Source organism: Amphibalanus amphitrite, unplaced genomic scaffold (genome assembly GCF_019059575.1).
Source record: "Amphibalanus amphitrite isolate SeventyFive unplaced genomic scaffold, NRLGWU_Aamphi_draft 000412F_arrow, whole genome shotgun sequence".
Classification (NCBI taxonomy): Eukaryota; Metazoa; Arthropoda; class Thecostraca; order Balanomorpha; family Balanidae; genus Amphibalanus; species Amphibalanus amphitrite.
Window position 1 is genome coordinate 95,213 of NW_024881906.1, and position 24,008 is coordinate 119,220.

The following is a 24,008-nucleotide window of genomic DNA, read 5'->3' on the forward strand; positions in this document are numbered from 1 at the left end:
CGGGATGACGAGCGAGAACCGTTTTTAGATCTGTCGTTCTGACGTAATCGTCGTGTGATACGCTGCCCAACCACATAGATAGACACGGATATTTATATGCACCGTGACTAGAGGCTAGAGATGAAGAACAGCAATGTCGACAGCACTTAAACAATTATATCAGTCAGGATAGTCATTGCTATTGACATTCTCGATAAATGTCATAGACAGACGCTGTTACTCGCACTGGTCGAAAATTCGTCACTTCATAGTTATCACCCAGCCTACGGTGTAGCGTAAGTAGTCGGCTGAGAAGTGCTTCAAGAATTCCAGCCCGGAAAGCTGTCAGAGGAAGTAAACAGAACTTAGCACACTGAAGTATGTATTGCACGGCTGTAAAAATAACAACCAAACATACATTTACGAACACCAAGGCTAGTATGATACAGTCAGATACTCTGATCAGAGCACGGTCTGATCGGCACAGACGGTGCTGATCAGAGTAAGATTCGACTTTTACGCCAACCAATTCATCGGTATTTCCGGTGGCATATTACGCCTAGTCGACAAAGCAATACAAAAAAAGAAAAAGAAAATCAAACTATACCTACCAGCCAATATTCATTACAAGAAAAACAGGTTACCGAATATAAGACAAAAAAGAGCAAGCGTAGCTGAAAATCAGGCGGGAAAACTACAATGACTAAGGTGTGTAGCGTTGAGTTGCGATCGCCGGTCACAAGAGCCCCTCGGCAATATATCACAGAACAACGGCGGACAGTCCCGTAGTGAGCACCTATCCGCTAGTGACTAAACCCTACGATGGTGAGATCCGGTCCCGACGACCCAACAGGGTCTTACACGAGGCACAGGTCAGTCAAGTAGGGAAGACTGGCACCACACGCATTGGATTGCAAGTTTCACAGTCGGGGCGGGACGACCTGGCCCTCACAAAAGGGCCCATCACAGTCATAGACCGGGTAGAGCGATCTTTCATAGGGCGGGGTGACAACTCACGTACTGAAAGCTCTTAGCCACAATTCACATCCATCGGAGAAATTGTGGCGGTAGAGAAGATAGCAACAATAGACGGGCGCGCAAACATACACGAACACACGCGTCAAAATGCAAATGCATACGTACACTAATGCAGGTACTGACACTCAGCTACAGATACTCAGATACAGAACGCTGCACGTCCAAAACTGTGGCCTGTCACGTCACATACAATTCTAGAATGTATCAACAGCCAAATGCGCCGGTTTCGGAACACAGCACCAATATCAAAGGGCACATTATGTCGGAGCTGAGTCGTCGTCTTCTGTGGTCGCCCCAGCGACAGCTGGGGACTGGCAAACGTCTCCCAACTGGGTGCTGTCACCGTCAGCATCATCACGGCACTGGGACACCGACTCCGCCACCGGCGAGTCCGCATTGGCCGAGCTGGCACGTAAATCGCGCGGCAGAGACACAGTACCATCGGTGTCGTCCTCTCGGGACTCACGAACGGGGGACTCGGGATCATCGGTGTCGTCTTTTCGTGAATCACGAGCGTGTGATTCGGAAACAACAAAGCCTTTTCGTGATTTACGAACTGGAGACTCAGGATCAACAGTGTTGTCTTTCCGTGATTCACGGGTGAGATATTTCAGATCATCCGTGTCGTTGTTCCGTGCCAAACGAGCGTGGCACTCAGAATCAACAGAGTCTTTCCGTGATTCTTGAATGGGGGACTCGGTGTCAACCGTGTCATTTTTACGTGATTCACGAGGGGTGGGCTCAGAATCAACTGTGTCGTTTTTTCGTGACAAACGAGTGTTGGACCCGGAATCAACAGAATCTTTTCGTGATTCATGAATGGGGGACTCGGGGTAATCGTCATCATCCTTCCGTGAATCACGGATGGGTGACTTTTGATCATCCGTGTCACTTCGTAGTGACCTCACGTCATCACTGAACGCTCTAACCTCGCGCGATTGTGACCTACTCTCGGTGTCGCCAGCCCTGGACTCTCCGCGCGATTGGGACCTGCCTTCGGCGTCGCTACCTCGCGACTCTCGGGACCTGCCTTCGGCATCGCTACCCCGCGACTCTCGGGACCTGCCTTCGGCGTCGCAGCCTCGCGACTCTCGTGACCTGCCTTCGGCGTCGCTGCCTCGCGACTCTCCGCGCGACTGGGATCGGGGGTCGGCCGAGTCTCCGGCCTGCTGCTCCTCAAGACGCTTGGTCTGGATGCGGATGTTCTTGGCGATCACACGGTTCTGGTGGTCCAACTGCGGGAACAAGTCTGAAAACAAGGACAGAACACGATCGGAATATGTTGTTGCACAAGCAGAACGCTTTAGGTTATCACTGCCACGATGTGTTACATTCATGAAAAAAAGACTGAGCATATGCAGACGAGATCACTGAAACCAGTGTATTTACATGAGCTACACAAATTATGGGTTCCAACATTATCGATTTTCTTGATCTCTGGAAAATACCAAATGATTCCCAATCCCTGGCCCATGAGCCGACCAGCTATCCTGTGCTATACTGCTTGTGCCCCAAACTCCTCAAGCGGCGTGTTTTCATCGACCTATCCGTGCCGTATCTGTCCGTGGCGGATTGTTGACGGTCACGTCTGCCGCGCCCCGGCCCCGCCCCGCCGGACGATAACGCCTCTGTCCCGTCCGGCCGTACGGGACGGCCACACACTGTGTCACGCCGGAGCCCGCCGGGGGAAGCGCACGGCGGGAAGCTATCCGTGTCAGAAGCATAGTTCGGCACGGTCATAACTCATAGTCCGGCTCAGATGTGGGTTTTGATTGAGCTAATGTCCCGCCGTTACGCCCTCAGAAGAAAACTGGACCCAAAGCGCTGTTGAAGGAAAGCCACGCTTCAGGCCACACCTTTGAAGACTTTCGTCCTTTGCACCTCCCTTTGTCCCGTGGCGTCATAACTTCCCAGCAGATCGGGGCGGGGCAGTAGAGGAGTACGAAATCCGCACTCCGCACTCTGCAAATACCGCGGCTGACAACACGGGCGGCTCGTGCCCACCACATCCACTGCAGATACCCGACCGACCGCCGCCCGACAGCGAAAATTATGAAACATTTTACCACTGAGGGCCAGCTGATGCTCGGTTAAAAAAACAACAGATTACGTTACGTGGTATCGGGCTTACGTCTGGCTCCGCAAAAGCACGATTGTACTGACGAATCAGCTTGCAAAGCTTTATGCCGAGCTGAGCTCCATGGATTTTTACCCGACTAGCGAGTAGTGCACCGCTCTTCTGTTCCGGTGTGCTCCTGATTTGAAACTGGGCTTTCATTTCCGCATTAACTTTTATGCCTTTTTTATTCTGTCATTACACAATACTCAGACTAATAACAGCGTCTCACTGCCAGGTCATGCAGTGAATACTGCATACCTCGGCGCAGACTGCACAAATGACCTGCCACCGAGAGGAAAATGGGATCCCTAGATCGCATAGGCAGATGGAGACATTTGATGCAATTGCACAATCACATCCTAATGAACATCGTGTTTTGACATGGAGCGTTAATTTAGAGATCAACAGTACTGACAAAGTCGCCCTGGTTTTGGGACTCAACACGTAATCGTGTCACCGGCGGTAAACAACTCTTATTACATCCATATCGGATTACGCAAAACGACGAAGTGTCGCTAATTTAAGTGTCCTAGTTATATTAAGGACCCACACATGATCGTGCCGTACGCAATACGATACAGCGACGTTACATCTGATTACGAACTATGTTTGAATAGCTAATAGGTACACAAAAGGTCGATAGATTTACATGTGTTACTATCGCCGTACCTATCCGCCGAAGAATATCGCCCGAATCTGTGTTAGAGCATCAGAGGCCCCGCTGATAGCGACAACGGACGCAGCAAACATTGTGGTGCGCCCCATCGTATGGAATCGCACCGCCCGAAACTGTGACATAAAAATTATGAAATGACTCGCGGACGCCCTGACAACTGCATATCTCTCCACGATACAAGTCAGAATCCAGACGATAAACAGTTCATGTCAAATACTAGGAAATCTGGAGGAAAGCAGAAAAAAAACTAATGGCGAGACCCAATTAAATTGTACAAAAACTGGCAGTGGTGATCCTAAAAAGCATTGTTGTTTATGCATCTAGCTGCAAAAACTCCAGTCAGCTGCAGACGAGACGCACAGTCAGCGCTGGCGACAGCCGGGGGGCGCACACAGCTCCTCTCGCAAAAACCGCCCATGTCTGTCTGAGCGTCCGCCGGCGGCCGGGCGGCGGGGGACGGGTCAATCTGAGCTGATCACGCTCGGAGTAACTGGGCCCATCCGGCCCGGAGACAGAGTCAGCCCGCAGACACACACAGAGGTGCTGACGGGGCGGGACGGGGGCCGCGACCCTGGACCGCGGCCACGGCCGCCGGCCGGCGCTGGACGGGGAGGGCAAAAACCGGCCAGACGGGACGACGGACGGTGACCGCGGGAGGTGGCAAACAGGGCGGGCTGGACCGGGGATCGCAGCAATTAACGCCGCCCAGCCTGATTCAAGACCGAGTACTGAAGGGTGCCGGCGAACGGGAAAAAACTTCCGCAATGATAAAAGTTTGGAAAGTCAAAAACGTAAGCAGTTAAATACAATGTTATAAAATGGAGTTTGTTAAAAAGGAGCGAAATCACTACCCCCCCCCCCCCCCCAGATCCGATTTCCGCAGAAATCTTGACTTCCGCTCGTCCAACCTGTTCACGATCCACGCCACGCACGATAGTTGTGTCGTACAAACAATGCACTCACGTTTGCAGTTGGCCAGCGCCCACAGTCTGCCGATAGTTACTCACGTTTGCAGTTGGCCAGTGCCTGTGTGGCGGCGTTCATCTCTGCCATCTGGATGCTGTGTCCGGACGCCTTGGCTAGCCGCCGGCCTTGGAAGTAGACGGCCACCGAGTAGACGCGCGTGTTGGTCGGGCCCATGCACTCGATCACCCTGGCGCAGACGAGCGGCAGAGGTCAGCTGTCAGTAATCGGTGGAATGGAGATAAACCCAGAGGCAGGACTGCGATGGATGACATCAGTATCCCATCCGCTGCTACATTCATGAAGCATAAATAATTAGCTGAACAAGTCTGCATCTAAGTTACGTGTGTAGCTCCACTGTTCCAGAAGCAGTAGGCATCAAATGCCCCAGAAGAGCAACCAAATTTTAATTCATTTTGAAGGCCAGAAACAATTAACCTTGCGATATTGGCATGCTGTTTTATAGTAATTGAAATAGCCATACAAAAATACGCCCAAAGAATGTGATGGTTCCCCAACCAAATATCCCCTCATGACTCACTTGTAGACGGGAATGTCTGGCTCGGAGCCGTCCATGTTGCGCAGAGTCAGGCAGCACTGCTGCAGCTTCGACTTGGGGTCGTTCCAGTCCTGGTTCAGGATGAACAGCTGCAGCCGAGGGAAGAAGCACACCTCGCAAAACTTGCGGCAAAACTCCAGGCCCTGTCGGTACACCGGGATACAGCGAAATGAGACACGATGGACGGACAGTATTGTGCTGTGTGCAAACGAGTATTATGTCAAGAGGTGACTATGGCAAATATCTTACGTGGCGTTCATTGCTGAGGCTTTGTTTCGGCTTATGCTTCAAAATGCTCGCAACATTTTGATGTTAGTTTCAGTGATGTTGGTTTCGCATGCTAGTTTTAGTTTGACTATTTATGTATATAGGTACTGGCAAGGTCACCCATTTAGGGTGGACAGAAGAACTCCAATGAATAACACCCACATGTTCCAGCTCCATCCATGCTTGCACGTTCACATCCCTCCCCTCATCACCTTGTCGACGTAGAGTGCGCCGATGAAGGCTTCCAGCAGGTCGGCCTTGTCCTTCATCTTGATCTCCGACTTGAGGTGGCTGTACGCGGCGTACTTTGTCATGCCCAGGTCGGTGCACACCACCGCCTGGGTGCGGTTGTTGACCAGCGAGGAGCGCAGCAGCTGTGGGCAGCAGAGGGGAGCACGAAGTCAGACAAGGGGACGGCGATGGGAAGGGACACGTTTAGGTGAGTCCATGAATTGCTATTAAGTGGCCAATGTTACTAGGCTACGGAATAACGAGCATGCTACAGAGTTGATGTCCCTAAATATACCGGATATGCCAAATAAGTCATCCGTGCATAAATGCAAAGACCACAAAACACTCCTTGTATTGACCAAGAGGTGACATTTTGTGCACTTACCGAGAGGTGTCCCTCGTGGTGCTCGGGGAAGTGCCGATACAGGTACTCGGAGGCGATCAGCTGCAGCACGGTATCCCCCAGAAACTCCAGCCGCTGGTTGGAGCCCAGCGTCAGGTTGTTGAAGCCGATGCTGCGGTCGGTGAACGAGCGCGCCAGCAGCCGGATGTGCATGAACTCGACGCCCACCTGCTTCTCAAACTCGCGCATTTGCTGAAACGGAGAGCGGCGGACAGCGACGGTCAGCGTCGGGGGTTTTCAGGCGGATACGCATCAGCCAAGCGAACGTAATATAATATTGTCAGTCACAGTCCGGAAACGTGAGCCCGAAACTTGGGGTACTCGTAACGTCCGGTAATTTAACACAAAGTTCAGCTAGTAGCCAGACAACAGCGCAGTTACCTTCCCAACACACCTTTTTGTTGGTTTCAAGCATAACTGAACGTACCATTCACTTATCATGAAAAGACAAATCGAATCTTCATTTGCCAATCATCGTACCACACGGTCGGTCACCGGCCAGTCCTGTCCACCGTGGCACTCCGCGTCCCGCCCCCTCCCCAGGCTCAGCGAGCCGTTGGCCGTTACCTGGAGCCGCGGGAACTTGTCGATCCACTTCCTGTCGCCCTGCGGCTCCTGCTCCTGCAGCGGGTGCGGCGGGTAGTGCTGCCAGATGCTCAGCAGACGGTCGTCGTCAATGTACAAGGTGCGGGAGAACACCTGAAGGCGGCGCAGCGGAGTAAGGGAGGGTTACTAAGAGGTCATTTACAGCGAAGAGGATAAGACCGGCTTTATAACACTTTACTCCTATATGAACTAAATAAGGCATACGTATTACGTAAGCTTTTGTTTACATGAAGTAAAAAGCCCGGAAAAGGGAGGACTCTCATAGTTTAGAATCGCATTTTTCTGAATGCTGAAACACGCCTTTAAAAAAACAGTACTATACCATGAACGCACCGGTGAAACCTTTCCTGCTATAAATGAAACCAAGCAAAATCATAGAAAGGTACCAACCGACCAACAACGTAAATCCGTCATTAGTGTTGATGCTGTCAACTCAGAATAATCAGTTTCCTGTCAAATCCTTTTGTCTTGTTCTACATCTGGCACATACCTTATCGGCCACCTCGATGCCGGCGTCCAGGAACAGCGCTCCCATGAGCGCCTCGAAACAGTTGGCCATGGCGTGTCGCAGCTCCAGGTCGTGGCACAGGTCCGAGCCGTGCGCGTACAGCAGGTACTCGTGCAGACGCAGGTGGCGCGCCAGCACAGCCAGGTGCTGGTTCTGTACGATCGCAGCTCTGTGGAGATGGGGTGGTGGGGTTAGGGGATGTGCAGGCGGAGTGTGGGGGCGCCCTGGTGGTGACTTATACAATGAATAATCGCAGGTCCAGAAACTGCAGGACGATGAACTAATTACATTCAACTAGTTACATTCAACAAAATAAAAAATCGTATGGTACATCGAAACAAAAATGTAATATAATCTTAAGCAAATTTACTCAAGTAATTGGAGCCACTAACTGATGGACGGACTACAATAGGTACGGCTCATTCGGCCTGCAGACGCACCTGTAGGTGGCCAGTCCACCCTCCTCGAGGTCGGGAAACATGAAGAACAGGTGGATGGAGGTGAGGAACTCGACCACGGCGTCGCCGAGAAACTCGAGTCGCTCGTTGTGCGTGATCCGACTCTCTGTCGCCTCCTTCTTCCCGAACTGAGACATGATGTTGATCAGGATGTTCAGACCTGCGTGGGATCGGAACAAGCTGAGTTAGCCGAACACTCTCTGAAACAATATCTAAATAAGGCACCGACTTCAGGGCGGTCAGGGGCCATAAATGCATCGGACATTACTGCATATCAAACGAGCTGGTAAAAGACAAAGACAGACAAAGACAAGACATATTCAGAATCAGATCATGCCTTTCTGTTACAATAGGGCTCAGCATGAGCATGGCAGCGCCACCCTATCCCGACATCTTAACCCAGCCTACAGTCCCCCCCAAGCTGATACTCCATCCCAGCGACTGTGCACTCGGTTAAACGACCGTAGAACGTACCCCGTTTCCTGGACGCGGTGTAGTTGATGCACCGGTCTCCGTACTCGGGCTGACGGATACCGCAGTTGGACAGCGAGTTACGCGAGTGGTCCGGGTTGGTGCCGTGGTTCTCCCTGACGACAGGCGGGATAGGTCGTCAGTGGTCCGAACGGTAAAGGGATACGATACAAATTACACAGAGCAGGGAAGAGCTAAAGCCGAGAGCACTCGACAGCGGCGCGTCGACTCGAAACTCGCGTCTGCATATAACCACTGAAAGTACTTGCCAGAGTTGTAAACTTATCCCAACAGATGTGAAAAAAAATAACGAGGGAAAAGCGGTGACAATGGTGGTTGGTGTAGTGTGCAGAACGAACACCCACTTCAGCCGACCAGTCCCCTGGCCCTGTCCCCGCTCCCAAGTCCAGGTGTTTGCAGTCTGCCGTTCCCTCCCACCTGTAGCTGGGGTGTGTGAGCGCCAGCTGCAGCAGCGACCGGTTCTGGAACTTGTAGTCGATGGTCTGCTCCAGAATGTCCAGCGACTTGTGGAACCGCAGGTGGCACATCAGCACCGGCAGGAACAGCGCGTGCTGAAACACAAACATACCTATGTACATGAATGGCACTGTCTGGTCCGTGGTCATACTCGTATCACGGCAATAAGTACGTAATCAAAACAAGAAAATGTACATGCAGCGGATGTCCTAAGCGACTGTCACATAACTCATCACATCGAGTCTCAACTCGTTATTGTATTCGTGCCACACTGTGACTCCCGTATATGCCTCCGTCCTACTGTGTGACCATTCTACCAGTAGCGGCGGAACACCTTCAATTAAGGGGGGGGGGGGGCACTGACGACTTTTGGTCCCATTCTTTCCATGCAGCGCCCATAGGGCTAATGTTAAAATGCCAAAATCAAAGGGGGCACGGTGCCCCGGTGCCCTCCCCGTCCCGCCGCCTATGCATTCTACCCACCTGCACCACATCTGACATCAGGCCCGTCTTGCGGAAGCCCTTGCTGGAGACGGCGACGGTGACGTCCCGCTTTAGCTTGGCCTGCAGCCGGAGCGTCTGCAGCTGGTCCTCCTTCACCGACAGCTTCCGCTTATCCTCCATCGACGGCTTGGGCAGGTTGGCGAGCAGGTGGCGGTACTTGACGTAGTCGCGCCACGCCTTCTGGTACCTGGTAGGGGAGATGACAAGGGAAAGGTCATACCAGGGCGGGTCACAGTCTGACAATGGAAGGTAAGAGCAGTTGAACAGTTGGGGAGAGGGCGGAAGGGGTCATTCTCAAATCTGGACTCTCGGGCACTCCGATATTTTCGGTGATATTCATTTTTTCACGACTATGAGCTTTTAGGAAAAATTCCGACGAATTGCTCGTCTTTCGCTAGAAAAACTGACAGTTTATCAAGCAAACATACATTTTAAACGCACAATACTACGAACTTCTTATATCCACTCCAGCTAATCTAATAGGTCAGCCTGAACCATCCCCCACGCCCTGAACTCCTGCCCCACGGCGTCACTCACTCGGGGTTGCCGGCGTAGCTGAGCTGTGGCGGCCGGATGCCGAAGTGGACGATCTCCGGGAAATGCAGCTCGCCCTCTGCCGGCTTCTCTCCGCCCGGCAGCACCTCTCTGTCCAGCTGGTCCAGGCGGATACAGGCCGGCTTACGGCCCGGGTGGGTCACCAGCATCCCTGCAGGACAGAGAGACAGGCTGAGAATGCAGCCCAGCTTATAACATTGGGTGACGGGCGCAGCTGAGCAGGAGAGCTCGGCTTACAATGCTTGGGCACAGCCTGAGCTACCATATTCAAATTACAATACCTGACAGACTGACACGGCCTGAGCGTAAGCAGGGAGTCGGGTGAACCTGAAAGAAAGCATCTTGGGCCTTTTCAGCCTGTAATTAACAACAACTCAAGTATGGATCGATGCTATTTTCGACGCGATGTCACTGTGTATCTAAGCATTTTTGACGACAGTAAAGCACCATCACTAAATCACGACCCAGCCGCACTATCTGTGTGCCTGTCCCCACACCTCTGACGAGGTCGGCGCGCGCCTGCCACTGCCACTGCTCCATGGCGGCGATCTCGGCCAGCTCGTGTTCGTCCACCAGCGGGCCGTCGCTCTTCAGCAGGTAGGACAGCACCTCGTTCAGGGAGAGAATCTCCTTCCCGTTGTCTGGGGAGGGGTGGAGCGCGTTAGAGGGCTGCAGCACCAGCAGCGAACAGGAAATGAGCGCCTGGAGGGCACCCACGCCCATCATTAGAGAGATTCTCACTTGAGGCCTTGGAAATGAATAAACGGACAAAGGAAGAACAGTAATCTTAGCTTGCACAAAACATACAAGGTCCAAGAGAAACAAATATCAAAAACCAATGAGAACAGGGGAGAGGAAACACGAGAATGCATAAATGATTGTTTCATTTTGCATGTAAAAGATAAGTGAGAACCGAAATGAAGGGACATGTAGCGTTTTAAACTAGACATATCCTAGCAGAACTGTTTGGAATCTATCGCCGGACGCTGGCCTGATCGCCACCACCAGCTCATTGACAGCATCTACAGGGCACATGCTGCTCACCTGCGATGTCCCTGACGAATCTGGGGAACAGGTGGAACACGGGACAGCCGGTCTTGTCCTTGTCGGCGTGCGGGTACAGGTCCAGGTCGGCCATCTCCAGCAGGCTGTCGTACAGAAAACTCTCTGTCGGCGGAGAGACAGGGAGGTCAGGGGTGGAAACAGCAGTACCGACTGCTGACAGGTCAAAAAGGTACACTGCGATATACAGCACGATCCTAGACGACTGACATAAAATGGTATAAAATGTTAAGTACAAATCAGGAAACACTCTGGTCAACACATTATAGGTAGTATTGAACAAAAGTAAATAACGAATGTGGCTGAGGTTAAAGAAACGCTAAACTGACAGTCTGACGCTAAAATCGAAAAGAAAGCCGTCGTCACTCCGAGATTAACCCGCGCCCCGTTGGGCTCTGCCGAGCAACGCGCCCGGTTGGGGGGGGGGGGGCCATTTTGGCCCCCCCCCCCCTAAGATCTCGAGAACCACGCAACATAGCGACAAGCGGTAAACGGCGTTGGATAGCCCCAACGGGGAACTACCTTGTGACCCAATTTTATTGACCTAGGTCAAACCGATGACGTCACAGGTCAGGTCAAAGGTCCAATTTTCACCGTTTACAGACACTTCAAGAAATGCGTTGTAAAATCGAGTAAAATGCATTTCATTGAAAATCATCGATGGGGAAATGTTCTTCAAACACATATTTTGCTATTTGAGGTCACTGATACCAGGTCAGGTCACAGAGGTCAGGTCACGGGGGGGTCACAATATGAAAGTGTCGTGTGATACATGTTTTATGGTCCATTTTACATGACAAATGCGATTATATGGGTCAGGCAGCCTTTGGGGCCAGCTTAGATCACGTTTTGGTCAAGGTCAGGTCAAGGTCAGGTCAAGGTCAGGTCAAATTAGGTCAAATTTCAAAGTTAATATTTTTGCATAAAATGGGTATCGAATCGATGCAGCTCGTCACGGGGAGTTCAATGGTGGTCTTTGTTTTGCCGTACGTGGTCTAGAATTGCTAAAAATTGAGTTCAAAAATTTGACGTCATCATTTTTGAACAGTTTTTCGCCATAACTTGGCCAAAAAACGAGATATCGATCTGAAATTTGGTATGTATATAGAAGAGCGCTGGGACTATCACATATATTCCGGTTTTTTCGAAATTCGGAAAAATTTTGGATTTTTTAATAGTTTTTCTAAAAAAATCAATTTTTTGATCTTTTTTTGGTCAAAAACCAAAAATTTTGAAAATCCGAGATAGCAGTTTTGTAGCGCCGCTTTTTGTCTACTAGACCATATAAAGAACTTTGAAATTGCTTGATAACTGTAGATTTGGTGAGCGTTTCAAGATTGCATGTTTTTTGCTCATTTTTGCTCGAACATGACCTCAGTTTGACCTCAATAACTCCTGACCTAAGGTGACCTAAGACTTGAAATTTGGTGTGAAGGTGTCAAATTGATGCCCGGGAAGGTACTGAAAATTTGGCGGCGCTGCGCGCCGCCGTTTTCTTGCTATTCAGGAAAAACCACAGGGGGGGGGGGGCCAAAATGGCCCCCCCCAACGGGGCGAGGGTTAATATTTCCCTTCTGTCTCCCCAATATTACATTCACTTCCCGCGACTGCCCCGTTAGCCAGCCCAGCCCCAGCCCACTCACTGAAGAGCTCGACCTCCTCCAGCACGAAGTTATCGGGCAGCTTCTCCTCCACGTACAGCACCGTGTACTCGATGTTGAAGCGGATGATGTGGCACGGCGGCAGCTCCGTCAGCTTGTAGTGCGACAGCAGCGAGAGGCCCTCGAAGATGAACTCGTGCCCGTCGTGGTGGATGCTGGTCGGTTTACCAACCTGTACAGCGGCAGTGGAGGGTCAGATCAGGCAGTCAGGATAAGGTGAGAAAACAAAAAACGAACACCAGCACAAGTGATTTAAAAGAACAGCACAGGAATTACACACAGCGCCAGAAATATGACGGCACAAAGGACAAACCAGCTGCACCAACTGTTCCCAGCCCCGTTCAATTCTCAGCCCCAGTTTCCCAGTTTCCATGCCGATGCCATCGCCGGCACGTCAGCTGGCATGGCGATATCTGTTCCGCACTCACCAGGAAGTTGGTGGGCGGACAGATGAGCACGCGGTAGTGGAAGAGTTTGTCGCCGTTGTTGGTCCACGGGTCACAGCGCGGTACCGGCTCCTCGCCCACGTAGATGTTGTGTCGGATACCGGCCTGGCGCGACTTAATGCTGCACCGGCACACATCGCCCACGTTCATCTGAGTGGAAGGGAGGAGTTGAGTTAGACTAGGCTAGTAATACTTGGCGGGTAGACGTTTCCGTCAGTAGCAATGGACAGAGGTGTGTTGATCGGATCAAAACCATTCCAACAGCTTGGTGCTAAAATGCACTATGAAACTGAAACCAGAGAAACATTAATTAACATTAGTCAACTTTAGTGTTTGGTTTAAAGGTCATGAGTAGCCTCATCGCATTGAAATTTCATCCCCATGGACACACAGCTATCCCGACATCCTCACCCTCCGCCCTCGGCACGCCGTACCTTTCCGGCGTCGTTGTACCAGAGCTCCGGGTGCAGCCGGTACGGGTGGCGGCTCTTGCGGTCCAGTTCCTCATTGAGCAGCACAGTCTCGTCCTCGCTCTCGGAGCCGCTCGAAGAGCTGTCGTCGCTCTCACTGCCACCTGTCGGTCGGGAGGGGTGCCGGAGGTCATGTCAATGTTTTGCCTCTTCGGGATCGTTCACCCAAAAAAATGTACCAAGACCAGACCGCTAACTGCTACCAGTGATATAGTCAATACCCCTACCACCCAATAATGTCGCCAAATGAGGAAATGTTACGAATCACGGATGTAACACTCCCAGGTACACCTCGTTACTGCTGCTACTGCGCGCCGTAGTACGTACCGCAGTTGTGGACGTGGCACTTTGCGCTGAGCGGCGGCAGCTCGACGGGCGGCAGTTCGGCGCGCACCCGGTCGGCCCGCTCGGCCAGCTCGTGCCGGAACCCGGCACACTGGGCGCGGGTCCGCTCCGTGGCCTCCGTCACGCGGCCGTCTCTGTAGTAACACAGGGGAGGGCGGGTCAGCAGGAGGCCCGGTGATGGGATAATCACTAAGCAGATCATGCTGCAATCTTACACACATACACAGTCGCAGTCTGCCGTGAACTAATTATGCTGGAGGTGTGGGAAGAAGCTTATGCTTATGGGACAACTAAAAGCAGTCTTAAAAGACTCGCATAAACACGATACATATTATAATCAATAACGGAAAATCGAGACCTAGGTGACCACACGATCAAAATGTTTTGGTGTTCAATCTATCTCCAACAGCATGCTATGAGTTTCAGCAGCCAGCCAGCATCCCTCTCGGCATCAACGGCAGGCTGACGGTGTCCGCAACTGGACGTTGTACGCGACTCACTCGGCCTGCCGCTGATAGTAGAGCTCGGCCGGCGAGGAGCGTGTCCAGATCTTCTCCTCCTCCTCCAGAGCGGCGCGGATCATTTCGCGCTTCTCCTGCAGCTGCCGCTCCTCCTCTTCAAACCGCCTGGAGGCATCATCAGACCGTCGTCAGACAGGATGACACGGGCGATATAAAAAAGGCAGATAGCTTCACGGAAGGCACAGGGGACACGAGAAGGGAGTTATTCGGGAGGTGAATAAATTTACGCATTTCTAGCGGCGTGACCTATCACGGCGACCTGCGTTCCCCATCCCTGCTGCGGGTTCCCTATCCCATTCAGTTGCCCATTGGTGGTCCTTACTTGTCTCTCTCGGTGCTGTCCGGCAGCAGGTCGGGGTCCGTCGGCGGCTGGCTGCCGATTCCCGGCGCCTTCTTCGGCCGGCGGTTTTCCTCACGTCGCCGCCCTCCGCGCTCTTCCTCCCGCCTGGGGCGCGTCCTCTCCCCGTCCGGCCGACCCTCGTCGGGGCGGCGCCGTTTCGGTGGCGGAGACCGGTCGTCCCGCCGGCGGCCGTCCGGTCTGCGGTCCTCGGCGCCCCGCGGGCGGGCGCTCTCACTGCGCTCCCGGTCACGGCGGTCCTCCTCTCCACGGCGAGGACGCGGCTCCCGCTCCCTCTCCCGCTGCGGACGGCACTCGTCCCGCCGGCGCGACTGGCTCTCCTCCCGTCTGACGCGGTCGTCCCTCTCCCGTCGCGGCTCGGCGTCGCCGCGATCTCGCCGGTACGACTCGGATCGGCTCGACCTGCCGTCCTGTGGACGCTCCCATGGCCTGCCACCGCCGGTCCCTCGCCGATCGTCCACACGGCGCCGGTCGCGGCCACCGTCCATCCGGTCCCGACTCCGCTCCCCCTCTCCGTCTCGAGCTCTGTCTCTGTCTCTGTCCCGCTCTCTGTCTCTGTCCCGGTCCCGGTCTCGGTCTCGGTCTCGGTCCCGGTCCCGGTCTCGGTCTCGGTCTCGGTCTCGGTCTCGATCTCGGGTTCGGTCGCGGTCCCTCTCCGGGCCTGGCGGCTGGTCCGACGCCCGGCCGTCCCGAGGTGGCTCCCTCTGCTGCCGACTCGGCGGCCGCTCACCGGGCGGCGGCGGGGGCGGGGGCGGGGGAGGCCCTGGAGGCGGCGGCGCACCCCAGCGAGGAGGCGGGTACATGGGCCGGTAGGGATCACAGGCTGGTGGAGGGCCAAAGGGAGGCGGTCCATACGGTGGTGGAACGCCCGGCACCCCCGGCGGCGGTCCGTTCATTGGATGAGGAGGGTAATAGGGGCCAGGGTGCGGCGGTGGTGGGGGATATGACCTGGAGGGTGGGTAGTACTCTGGAGGACTGCCAAAGGGAGGCATTTGTGACCCGGCTGGTGGTGGAGGACCCGAGTATGGCCTGGGAGGACCTGGCATCCTCTGTCCACCATAGTAATCCTGACCAGGGTGCATTGTGATATTGCACAAACTTCACTTCTTCATCTGAAAGAAACATTATGACCACAGTTTAAACAATATCACTGAAACCTTAACCACTGATAATGTTACTCATGCTGAGTACTGTTTAAACAATATAATTGAAACCACTGATAGCTACTTGAACACTAGAACATGAACACTCTGAGCAGTATAACAATAATGCACTAGCACAAAAAAGAAAAGAGACAAAATGCTATTTCTTATATTGTGAGAGGGCAAATGCCCCCATCCCTCCAGCAGCCCATCCAACCAGGATGTGCAAGGCCATATTTCAACACCAGTGGCCCTGGATACACAAACAGAGTGAATGTGCATTACTGTTACAAATCAAAATAGATTACAAACTGCAATGCTAAGCATAGCATTGCATGCTTAGCATGCAATGCTATTTTGCTGACTGATTTTGCATGTCAGCAAAATCAGTTGCTGACATGCATTTATTTGTTCATGGATTTAGGGCAAATGTTTACAGTAGTCTCATTTACATAGGGATTGTTGCAAGCTTATGGCTTCGCCTGTAAGGTTGCAAAAGATGCCAATGGTGCAATTTACAATTTACAAAACTATCCCCTCTAAATATACAAAGATCACTGCTTCAAAATTATCACAGAGTGAATGAGCTGGAGCCTCATCAAAAATGCTAGTAAACGTGACTAATGACAATTTTACTAAACCAAAAAAAAAATCAAAAAGTCAGAAATCTAACTATTCTTATATAATGCCTGGTTACATAACATTTTTTAACTATGCTTTAGCTCATTTATTTTGTGATAATTTTGATGGAGTGCTCTTGGAAGATTGAGAAAGCATCATTTTGTAAATTGTGAAGCACCATTGGCATCTATTGCAACATTACAGGCGTAGCTATACCTAATGATAAGCTTGCAACACTTCCATGTAAACACGGCTATTGCAATTGATGTAAGGGATTTTTGATCATGCACAACTCACTAGAGAAGCTAACAATACATTAGAAAGCACAGACTCGAGCACTATGTCTTGCAATTTTTTAATCGTTTGGATGGTTGGCATGAGTGAAGACATTATAGATTATTTTGACTATGTCTTGCATATGCATCAGCAAATAAAACTACCTAATTTTCACCGCAAAATTGAAATAAATCTCACATGTAACGTAAATCCAATGCAAATCATGGAGCCCGACGTGATTGACAAGTCGCTGGTACTAAAGTGCGCGACACCGTCTTTTAGATACAAAGTCACATATTATAGTGGTTATATCACCAGAAAAGTAATCAAACATAAAGTAAAAGTGAAATTTAAAATAAATAGTGATAAAACAGAGTTTGCTATTTATCGACAAAGCGCTCAACGCAGACCAAAGCAGCTTTCTGATTGGTCAGAACTCGTGGATGACGAAGAAGCTCTTTGCGATTCGTCAACGCCCGCTTTCGAACGCAGTCTGTCCCTGCATTTATGGCGCAGAAGAGGCGCGTTATTTGGCCGAAATAATTTGAATTTGAAGCATTGCAGTGTACTCCATGCTAAAAAGTGGGATAAGTATTAAACAAATTATTCGGTGTTTTGCTTTTACGTTTCAAGTTATTGGTGGAAGCGTAAAAAGGCGTTGAAAAGGTGAGCCATAAATGTCACACTCTGGAACTGGCCCTTCTAGTTTATAGGCATCAATTTTATTTTGTATCAGTAGCGATGCTCTTGATAATTAATCACCTTAAACTGTCATTTTATTATGCAATTTATTATGAGTGCATAGACATACCACATTTTAAACCTTCAGCTCTATTCAGAACATGTAAGTTTGGCGGTGTAACAGTAACGTGTGTAGCTATGTCAATGTCATGGGCTAGCGTTTATTAACCCTCGCCCCAGTGGTGGTCTCAGCCAACTTCGCTCTAGTGGGGGGGAGGGGGCATATGTTACCACCCACCTCTTACTAAAAAACTAAGAGGGCTAGAAAGACGCTGTAAAAAGCAGTCGATAGCTCTCAATGCGTACATTTGAAAGTATTTCGGTCATTTTTCACCTTAGAGCAATATTGGGGTCACCAGAGGTCATTAAAGGTCAAAATTTGACAATTGTCATATTTTTCAGAAAACATGCCGCTATCTCAGGAACTATGGTAGCTAGAAAAAGGCATGGAAGAGCAATCTATAGCTTTTGAACTCTTCTTTTGAAAAGGTCATTATCAATGTTGACCTCAGGTCAACGGTTTAGCCTCCAGAGGGCAAAAAATCCAAAAATAGCTGTTTTTACGAAAAGTGTTTTTCGACAATAACTTTCGACTACAAAAAGCCACGACATTTCTATTGCCAGAATCGTGTTCCCCTCGCCGAGACGCGTCGAATGAACTGTAATTTGACCTTGACCCGCGCACCGACGGGGGGCGGATATCCGCCCCCCCTGAGGTTTTTCGCGAATAGCGGGAAAACCGCGGCGCGTAGCGCCGCGAAATTTGTTATGACTATTCTCTTATCAATTTTACACATGATGTGCTAGTTTGAACCTCCTAACTTTTAACCCGCGCCCTGCTGGGGGTCCTGGATTTCCACGCCCTGCTGGGGGGGGGGGGTTGAACACCCCCCCTTCTAACTCGGCTCCTGGGCCACGTAGCGATACGCGGAAGGCGGCGTTCGAAAGAGCGTCAAAAATAATGACGAAATCACTTCGGTCAATTTTTTGGTCAGGGCAAAGGTCAGGTCACCAGAGGTCATTGAAGACAAAATTTCGCCGATTTCCAGGTCAAATGTCGAAAATTTCCAAGAAGCCAACGCATAACTCGGGAACCAATAGAGCTACAGCGCCGCGGAAAAGCGCATTCGATAGCCCTATTAACGCCCTTTCTGAGTAATTCTCTCAGATTTGACCTAACGTCAACGGCTTTGCCTGCAGGGGGCAAAAACTGCAAAAATAGCCGATTTTTTCGAAAACAGTTTTTCTGCAATAACTTTTGACCCAAGCCTTGTACGAGCTTACTTTTACCGCCATCGTGTTCCTCTCGTCAAGACGCATCGAATGAACTATAACTTGACCTTGAAGGGTCAACTTGAAAATTTGACCTCAGGTCAAGGTCATGACCTGACCGGAAAGGGTCATGTTGCATATCAGTCGATCCGTATCGTCGAGCTGAACACATCTAAGGCGTTTTCATCGCTCTAGAATGCCTCTATCAAAAGTTATTTGCGAAAAACTGTTAGATACCATTCGTGACCTGAGATGACCTCAGGGCATAAACAAGGGTCACGGACACCATTTTCAAGTTCAGTGTGTCTAAAACACTTGTAATTCGGTGTTTGGGAGTGTTTATAATGTCTTTCATCCAAAAGAGGCTCATTTCAATTTTCTCCCATTGACTTATAATGGGGAGGTCGCAAAATTGACCTGACCTTAGGTCATCGATATCAAAATTCTGAGATATACATTTTGTACATGCTATTGCCCTTAGCAATCGCTGAAAGTTTCAAAGCGATCGGTCACTCGGTGTAGCTATGACAGACATTGAAAGTTTTTATGAGGTGAGGTCACTTCAAGTGACCTGGTGACCTGACCTTGAATGACCTTGGTCTGAAATTTTCACAACATGTGTAGAATTGATGTATGATAAGGTTTACCAAAAACGGCGGCGCTCCGCGCCGCCGTTTTTGAGATATTCGCGAAAAACCACAAGGGGGGGGGGGTGTTCAAACACCCCCCCCCCCCAGCAGGGCGCGGGTTAAGGTCAGGTCACCAGGTCACTTTGAATGACCCAACCTCAAGTCACTTTTTTGCAACTTTGTCACCGTGCCAGAGCTACAGTAAAGGTCTGCTAGGTCTGCGGAGTCGGAGTCGGGAGTTGAAGTCGGTCGGAGTTGACACTTCTGCCCGGAGTCGGAGCTGGTTTTTGAAAGCCGGAGTCGGAGTCGGAGTCGCCGAAAATCCATTGACTCCGCAGCCCTGCCAAAAATATTCATTCATTTCTATTTATCCCGGTTTTGTCTCAATCTCCATTCCATCCATCTACTGGGTCATGGATCCAAGATGGATCTTGAGGAATTTTCTCAGAACTGATAACTCTGAAGGAATGCAAAATACTTGGTTCATTGAGAGGCTTCTATTAGCCATGTTTTCTACCATAATTCCAGGCTTGACATTTGACCATAATATCACATATTTTTGACATTTCAAGCCTGAAAAATGATTTGTCAGGGAAAACGGCCACTCAGGCTAAAGCTACACCCAGTCAGACCTTGTGAACCGGTGGTGTTTGGCAGGTAGTGTAGAAAATACAGCCGAGCTGAGCACTGGCAAGAGTCTGGGAGAGGACTGAGAAGCCTGTAGTCTAACACAGTGTTCGCACAGTCACAACAAACTCGAAGACGTTCTCGTGAGAACTCCGGATGTTGCAATGCTGAAGGTCGTCGATAACACCCTGCAGGGAGAGGACCCGAGTGCGGTGCTACCGTCCACACAACGACGCCGGCAGACATGGCCTGCTTCAAATACGCGCCAGTCACTGGCGTTGACGTCAAGAGATCGTTTTTCCTATATGGTGATGTGCTGACTTACAAAAAATGATGTCCCACCAAAGAAACTCTGTCGCGGAATATGGTCTCCAAGCTGTATACCTACAATCGGTTGGTCTGTCCAAAATGAGGGTAGAACAATTGTTAGTGAAAAGGAAGTTCTGTGTCGGATAAAAACAGCCGGATTGTGCTCCAATTTAATATATTTTGATGATTTGGTAATACACTTTCCCTAATTTCAAACCTAAAAATGATCTAATTAGGCTAAAAAATCACAAAAATCGGATCTCTAAACTCCTCATCCACTCAAATAGGTACAGCCCTCAGCAGACTGCGTGGTAGGTATTATTTTTTCGACAAAACCGGTAATAACTCAAAGATCATGTTATCAGTCGGTCGGAACTCACTGCAAGTAGAGGCGCCATGCTCCACTCCTTGATTGGGTTTATCACTAAACAAACTATATGCCTTGTGTGGCAACAAAATGCAAAAGTTTGTTTTCGGGGCAAATCTAAACTTTTGGGTTTTGTTGCCAAACTGGATGGAAAATGAGTACGATGGTGATGCCAATCTAAGGTGCGGAGTCTCGCACGTCTTGCTGTTACGATTTAGGCGTGGGGGTAGGGAATGGTTAGGCGGTTCTGACGTCACGGCTGCGTGCGGTGGACGGTCCGCTGCGGCCGGTCCCCGGTCCCGACCGACCACAGCGGTCGCTGTGTGTGGTGACGGAAGGCTGATTTAGGGACGCAGTGGGCGGAGCTTAGAGCCTGTGTACGGTCTGACCGCACACAGGGCCCGTGAACAGCGCTTTGCCATTCAACAGCGACAACAACGAATTTGCGAAAAATTTGCGAACAGCGAATTTGCCGGTCCTGTAGTTCAGTCGGTAGAGCGTTGGGCTCCGCGTGGTGAGAGCACGCGTTCCCGGTTACCACAGTCCGTGTTCGAAGCGCGACGGGCGCTTGACGTTTATGGGTCTCCTGATAGGTATGGTTGCGGTTGGTGGCAGGCCGTAGCCAGGCGAGGTCAGTGAGGGGACCGGCGTGCGCGGCTTGCGCGCACGTTAAACTTTGGACTCCAAATTCAGCCATAGAACCGGAATTGCGCGATCGGAGAGTAGAGGGCAGCCGGCAGGGTCAACGCAACAAGCTTTGCTTAGCGAGGGCTCTGTCCTTGTGAATCCTTCCAATCAAAAGGTTCGGACCAAATTTATAAAAAGCCTCGTTTTGTTGAAGGGAGGAAACAAACAATGAATTTACGGTCCTGATGAATGGTGCCCACCTATCTCATAGCACCTGGCTTCAGCCCCCAGGTCTCTTAAAAAATCGTTATACACGAAATACGATATTGCTGTCACTGGTACATGCATGCAATCTGGAATATTCTGGGCATTCTCTCATCCCCTCCCACAGCGCCAAGGTAAACATTTAAAAATGTATAAATTAACCGTCTGTTTGTTTCAGAGCACCGCTGTTTCTGGTTACGCGGCAACAATGTCGAAGAACGCGGAGGTGGAGGAGGTGGAGGCCGAGGAGGAGATTGAGGCCGAGCCCGAGGAGGAGGACGAGCCCGAGACCACCAACGCCTATCCGTGTCCCACGTGCGGCATGCTGTTCAGCGAGCTGGCCATGTGCGAGAAGCACGCCCAGTTCTGCTCGGTGCCCGACGATCCGGGCGTCGAATGGAGCGACGAGCGCATCCTGCTGCTCATCGACTGCATGCAGGCGCGCTACCAGAGGTACATCCAGCTGCTGCCCAGGGAGCGCAAGAAGCACTGGAAGATGACGGGACAGATTGTGGGCGCCACCGGCGAGGAGGCGCGCATGCGCTGGAACCACCTGACCGCCTCCTACAACCGGGTCCGGATGGCCATCTCGCAGGGCCGCATGCGAGGCAACCCTTGGCGTTTCTTCAACAAGATGGACAAGGTGCTGGGCGACGCGGCGGTGAACCGGCCCGAGTTCGTGCTCTCCTCGATGCCGCTGGAGCCGGATGAGGACGGCAGCGTGCAGACGGGCACGGGTATGCTGCTGCCGGCTGACGCGGAGGGCGAGATGGCCAGCACGTCTCGTCTGATTGACATCATGGAGGAACGCTATGAAGAGTACAGCAAGCTGTCTCCCAAGAACCGCAAGTCATTCTGGCGGGAGATCGGCGACCTGCTCAAGATGCCCGGAGAGGAGGTGCGTGTCCGCTGGAACATGTTGGTCGGCTCGTTCAAGCGCACCAGACAGAACCGCGACAACCTCGCCAGACGGTATGGCCGCGAGCCGAAGATCAAGTGGCGCTACTACGAGCAGATGGAGCGTATTCTGGGCGACCGTCTGAATCCGACCATCCCACTGATGGTGATATCATCTCGTACGCTGCCGCCGCTCTCCGGGTTCCCGCTCTCCACCGGTGCAAACATGCTGACGGCCAGTAAACCAGCGGGCGGTAAACGCAAGCTCAAAGACATCGCGCCGGCGCCTCCCAAACCGTCGGCCCCTACCAGCGCGGCCGGCACGCCCAAGGCAGCCGCCGGCACACCCAAGCTGAGCAAGGCGGCGAAGGCGGCGGCTGCGACGGTGGCGGCGGCGGCGGCGGTGGCCTCTCCCGGTAGCCAGACGTCCGTGTTCAAGCTGGGTCCGAACGGCGTGCTGCAGCCGCTGTCGCAGGATGACGTGCCGGTGGCCTCCGCGCCGCCCGTGGAAGCCACCGTGCTGCAGGCGGGCACGCCGCAGCAGCAGCAGGCCGACATCGAGGCGTTCGCCACCAAGCGGAAAGCGCTCTTCGTGGAGGACTACCTGCGGGCGAAGGCGCGCCGCGAGGAGCAGCGCCTCCAGCTGGAGGAGCGCCGCATCCGTGCCCTCGAGAGGCTCGTCAACGTCATGGAGGGGCGCATTCACCCCTGAGACGCCGGTGGCGGCGAGTGTGCACGAACTGGCTGACAGGTGTGGGGAGTGGCGGACGGTAGGAGGCACGGACACCGAGGTGTCTGGCTCGTGGGGCGTTCAGTGTGCTTGAGTCGAGTGCCTGCGGATTTTGCGATTTGATTTGGCGTTTGGCGGAGTCCGGACCGTGCGCGATGGACGAAGTTACGGGACAGTGCGCGTCGCTGTTCTCGCGCGGGAGTGGAATGCGCTGCTCCGGGTCTACCTGATATCATCCGATGTAAATAGCATCCAGGCTTTGTTCTCACGTTCATCACCACAGCAGTGTTACGATGTATCATAATCTTCAGTGTGGCGAGAATGATAGCACTTGTTTTTCGTCGTTTGGATTGACTACGCGAGCGAAATCTGTGCGTTTTCTTTTCATCATATGTCACTAGGCTTATTTCGTGGTACCATGAGCATTGAGCAAAGCATGGGAACATTTTAAATATAGGTTTTCTTAGTTATTTCCCCCTCTCGGTATTGCGACACGGGCGTGTTCACAGCTCATTGAATTCAGACATTTCTTGAGCTGGTTTGTTAACCTGAGAAATGTCAAATGAATGTGACATGTCGATTGTCAGCTTGCGATATTTTGTGTAATATACAGTCTCGGGGGACATATTGCCAGTCTTTGCCGATTCACTTGCAAAATATCGTTGTGTACTGGCGAGTGCTCGGAGTACAGGAGGGGATTTGGATATTGACTTTTCTCTCATAGCCTAGTCGAAACCTCGCCCGATCCAAATCCTCCCGATTGTATTGTTTTCAAAACTGCTCATTGCTCGAAAAAAAAATGATTAAAGAAACTAACATTTAAACATTT

At 51.6% G+C, this 24,008-nt stretch overlaps 2 protein-coding genes across 3 annotated transcripts; one reads left to right on the forward strand and one right to left on the reverse strand.

Annotated features, from left to right (window-relative positions):
• Nucleotides 1–344: 344 nt before the first annotated feature.
• On the reverse strand, nt 345–16,957 carry LOC122390864 (ribonuclease 3-like). The gene is made up of 21 exons (XM_043384269.1): nt 16,915–16,957; nt 14,642–15,789; nt 14,299–14,424; nt 13,781–13,932; nt 13,418–13,557; nt 12,966–13,133; nt 12,520–12,709; nt 10,859–10,981; nt 10,312–10,455; nt 9,797–9,965; nt 9,239–9,446; nt 8,717–8,850; nt 8,282–8,394; nt 7,790–7,967; nt 7,332–7,518; nt 6,803–6,934; nt 6,218–6,427; nt 5,814–5,975; nt 5,317–5,477; nt 4,820–4,965; nt 345–2,266 (listed from the first exon to the last, which is right to left on the reverse strand). Exons 2-21 carry the CDS (start codon nt 15,757–15,759, stop codon nt 1,275–1,277), a joined length of 4,953 nt encoding a protein of 1,650 aa, XP_043240204.1. The 5' UTR covers nt 15,760–15,789; nt 16,915–16,957; the 3' UTR covers nt 345–1,274.
• A 181-nt stretch (nt 16,958–17,138) lies between these two features.
• LOC122390862 lies at nt 17,139–23,806 on the forward strand. 2 transcript variants are annotated; one of them, XM_043384265.1, is made up of 2 exons: nt 17,139–17,382; nt 21,731–23,806. In XM_043384265.1, exon 2 carries the CDS (start codon nt 21,761–21,763, stop codon nt 23,159–23,161), a length of 1,401 nt encoding a protein of 466 aa, XP_043240200.1. In that variant the 5' UTR covers nt 17,139–17,382; nt 21,731–21,760; the 3' UTR covers nt 23,162–23,806. The 2 variants fall into 2 exon arrangements, with proteins under 2 accessions (XP_043240200.1, XP_043240201.1); XM_043384266.1 differs by lacking the exon at nt 17,139–17,382 and adding an exon at nt 17,399–17,560.
• The last annotated feature ends 202 nt before the right edge of the window (nt 23,807–24,008 follow it).

Bases quoted from the DNA above. Each gene is read 5' to 3' on its own strand.
- LOC122390864 (XM_043384269.1), bottom strand. From the start codon at position 15,759: ATGCACCCTGGTCAGGATTACTATGGTGGACAGAGGATGCCAGGTCCT. The intron at 13,134-13,417 runs GTACGGCGTGCC...CCTTCCACTCAG, and splicing joins GGTACAACGACGCCGGAAAG to ATGAACGTGGGCGATGTGTG. The intron at 8,851-9,238 runs GTGGGTAGAATG...TTTGTGTTTCAG, and splicing joins TGATGTCAGATGTGGTGCAG to CACGCGCTGTTCCTGCCGGT.
- LOC122390862 (XM_043384265.1), top strand. From the start codon at position 21,761: ATGTCGAAGAACGCGGAGGTGGAGGAGGTGGAGGCCGAGGAGGAGATT.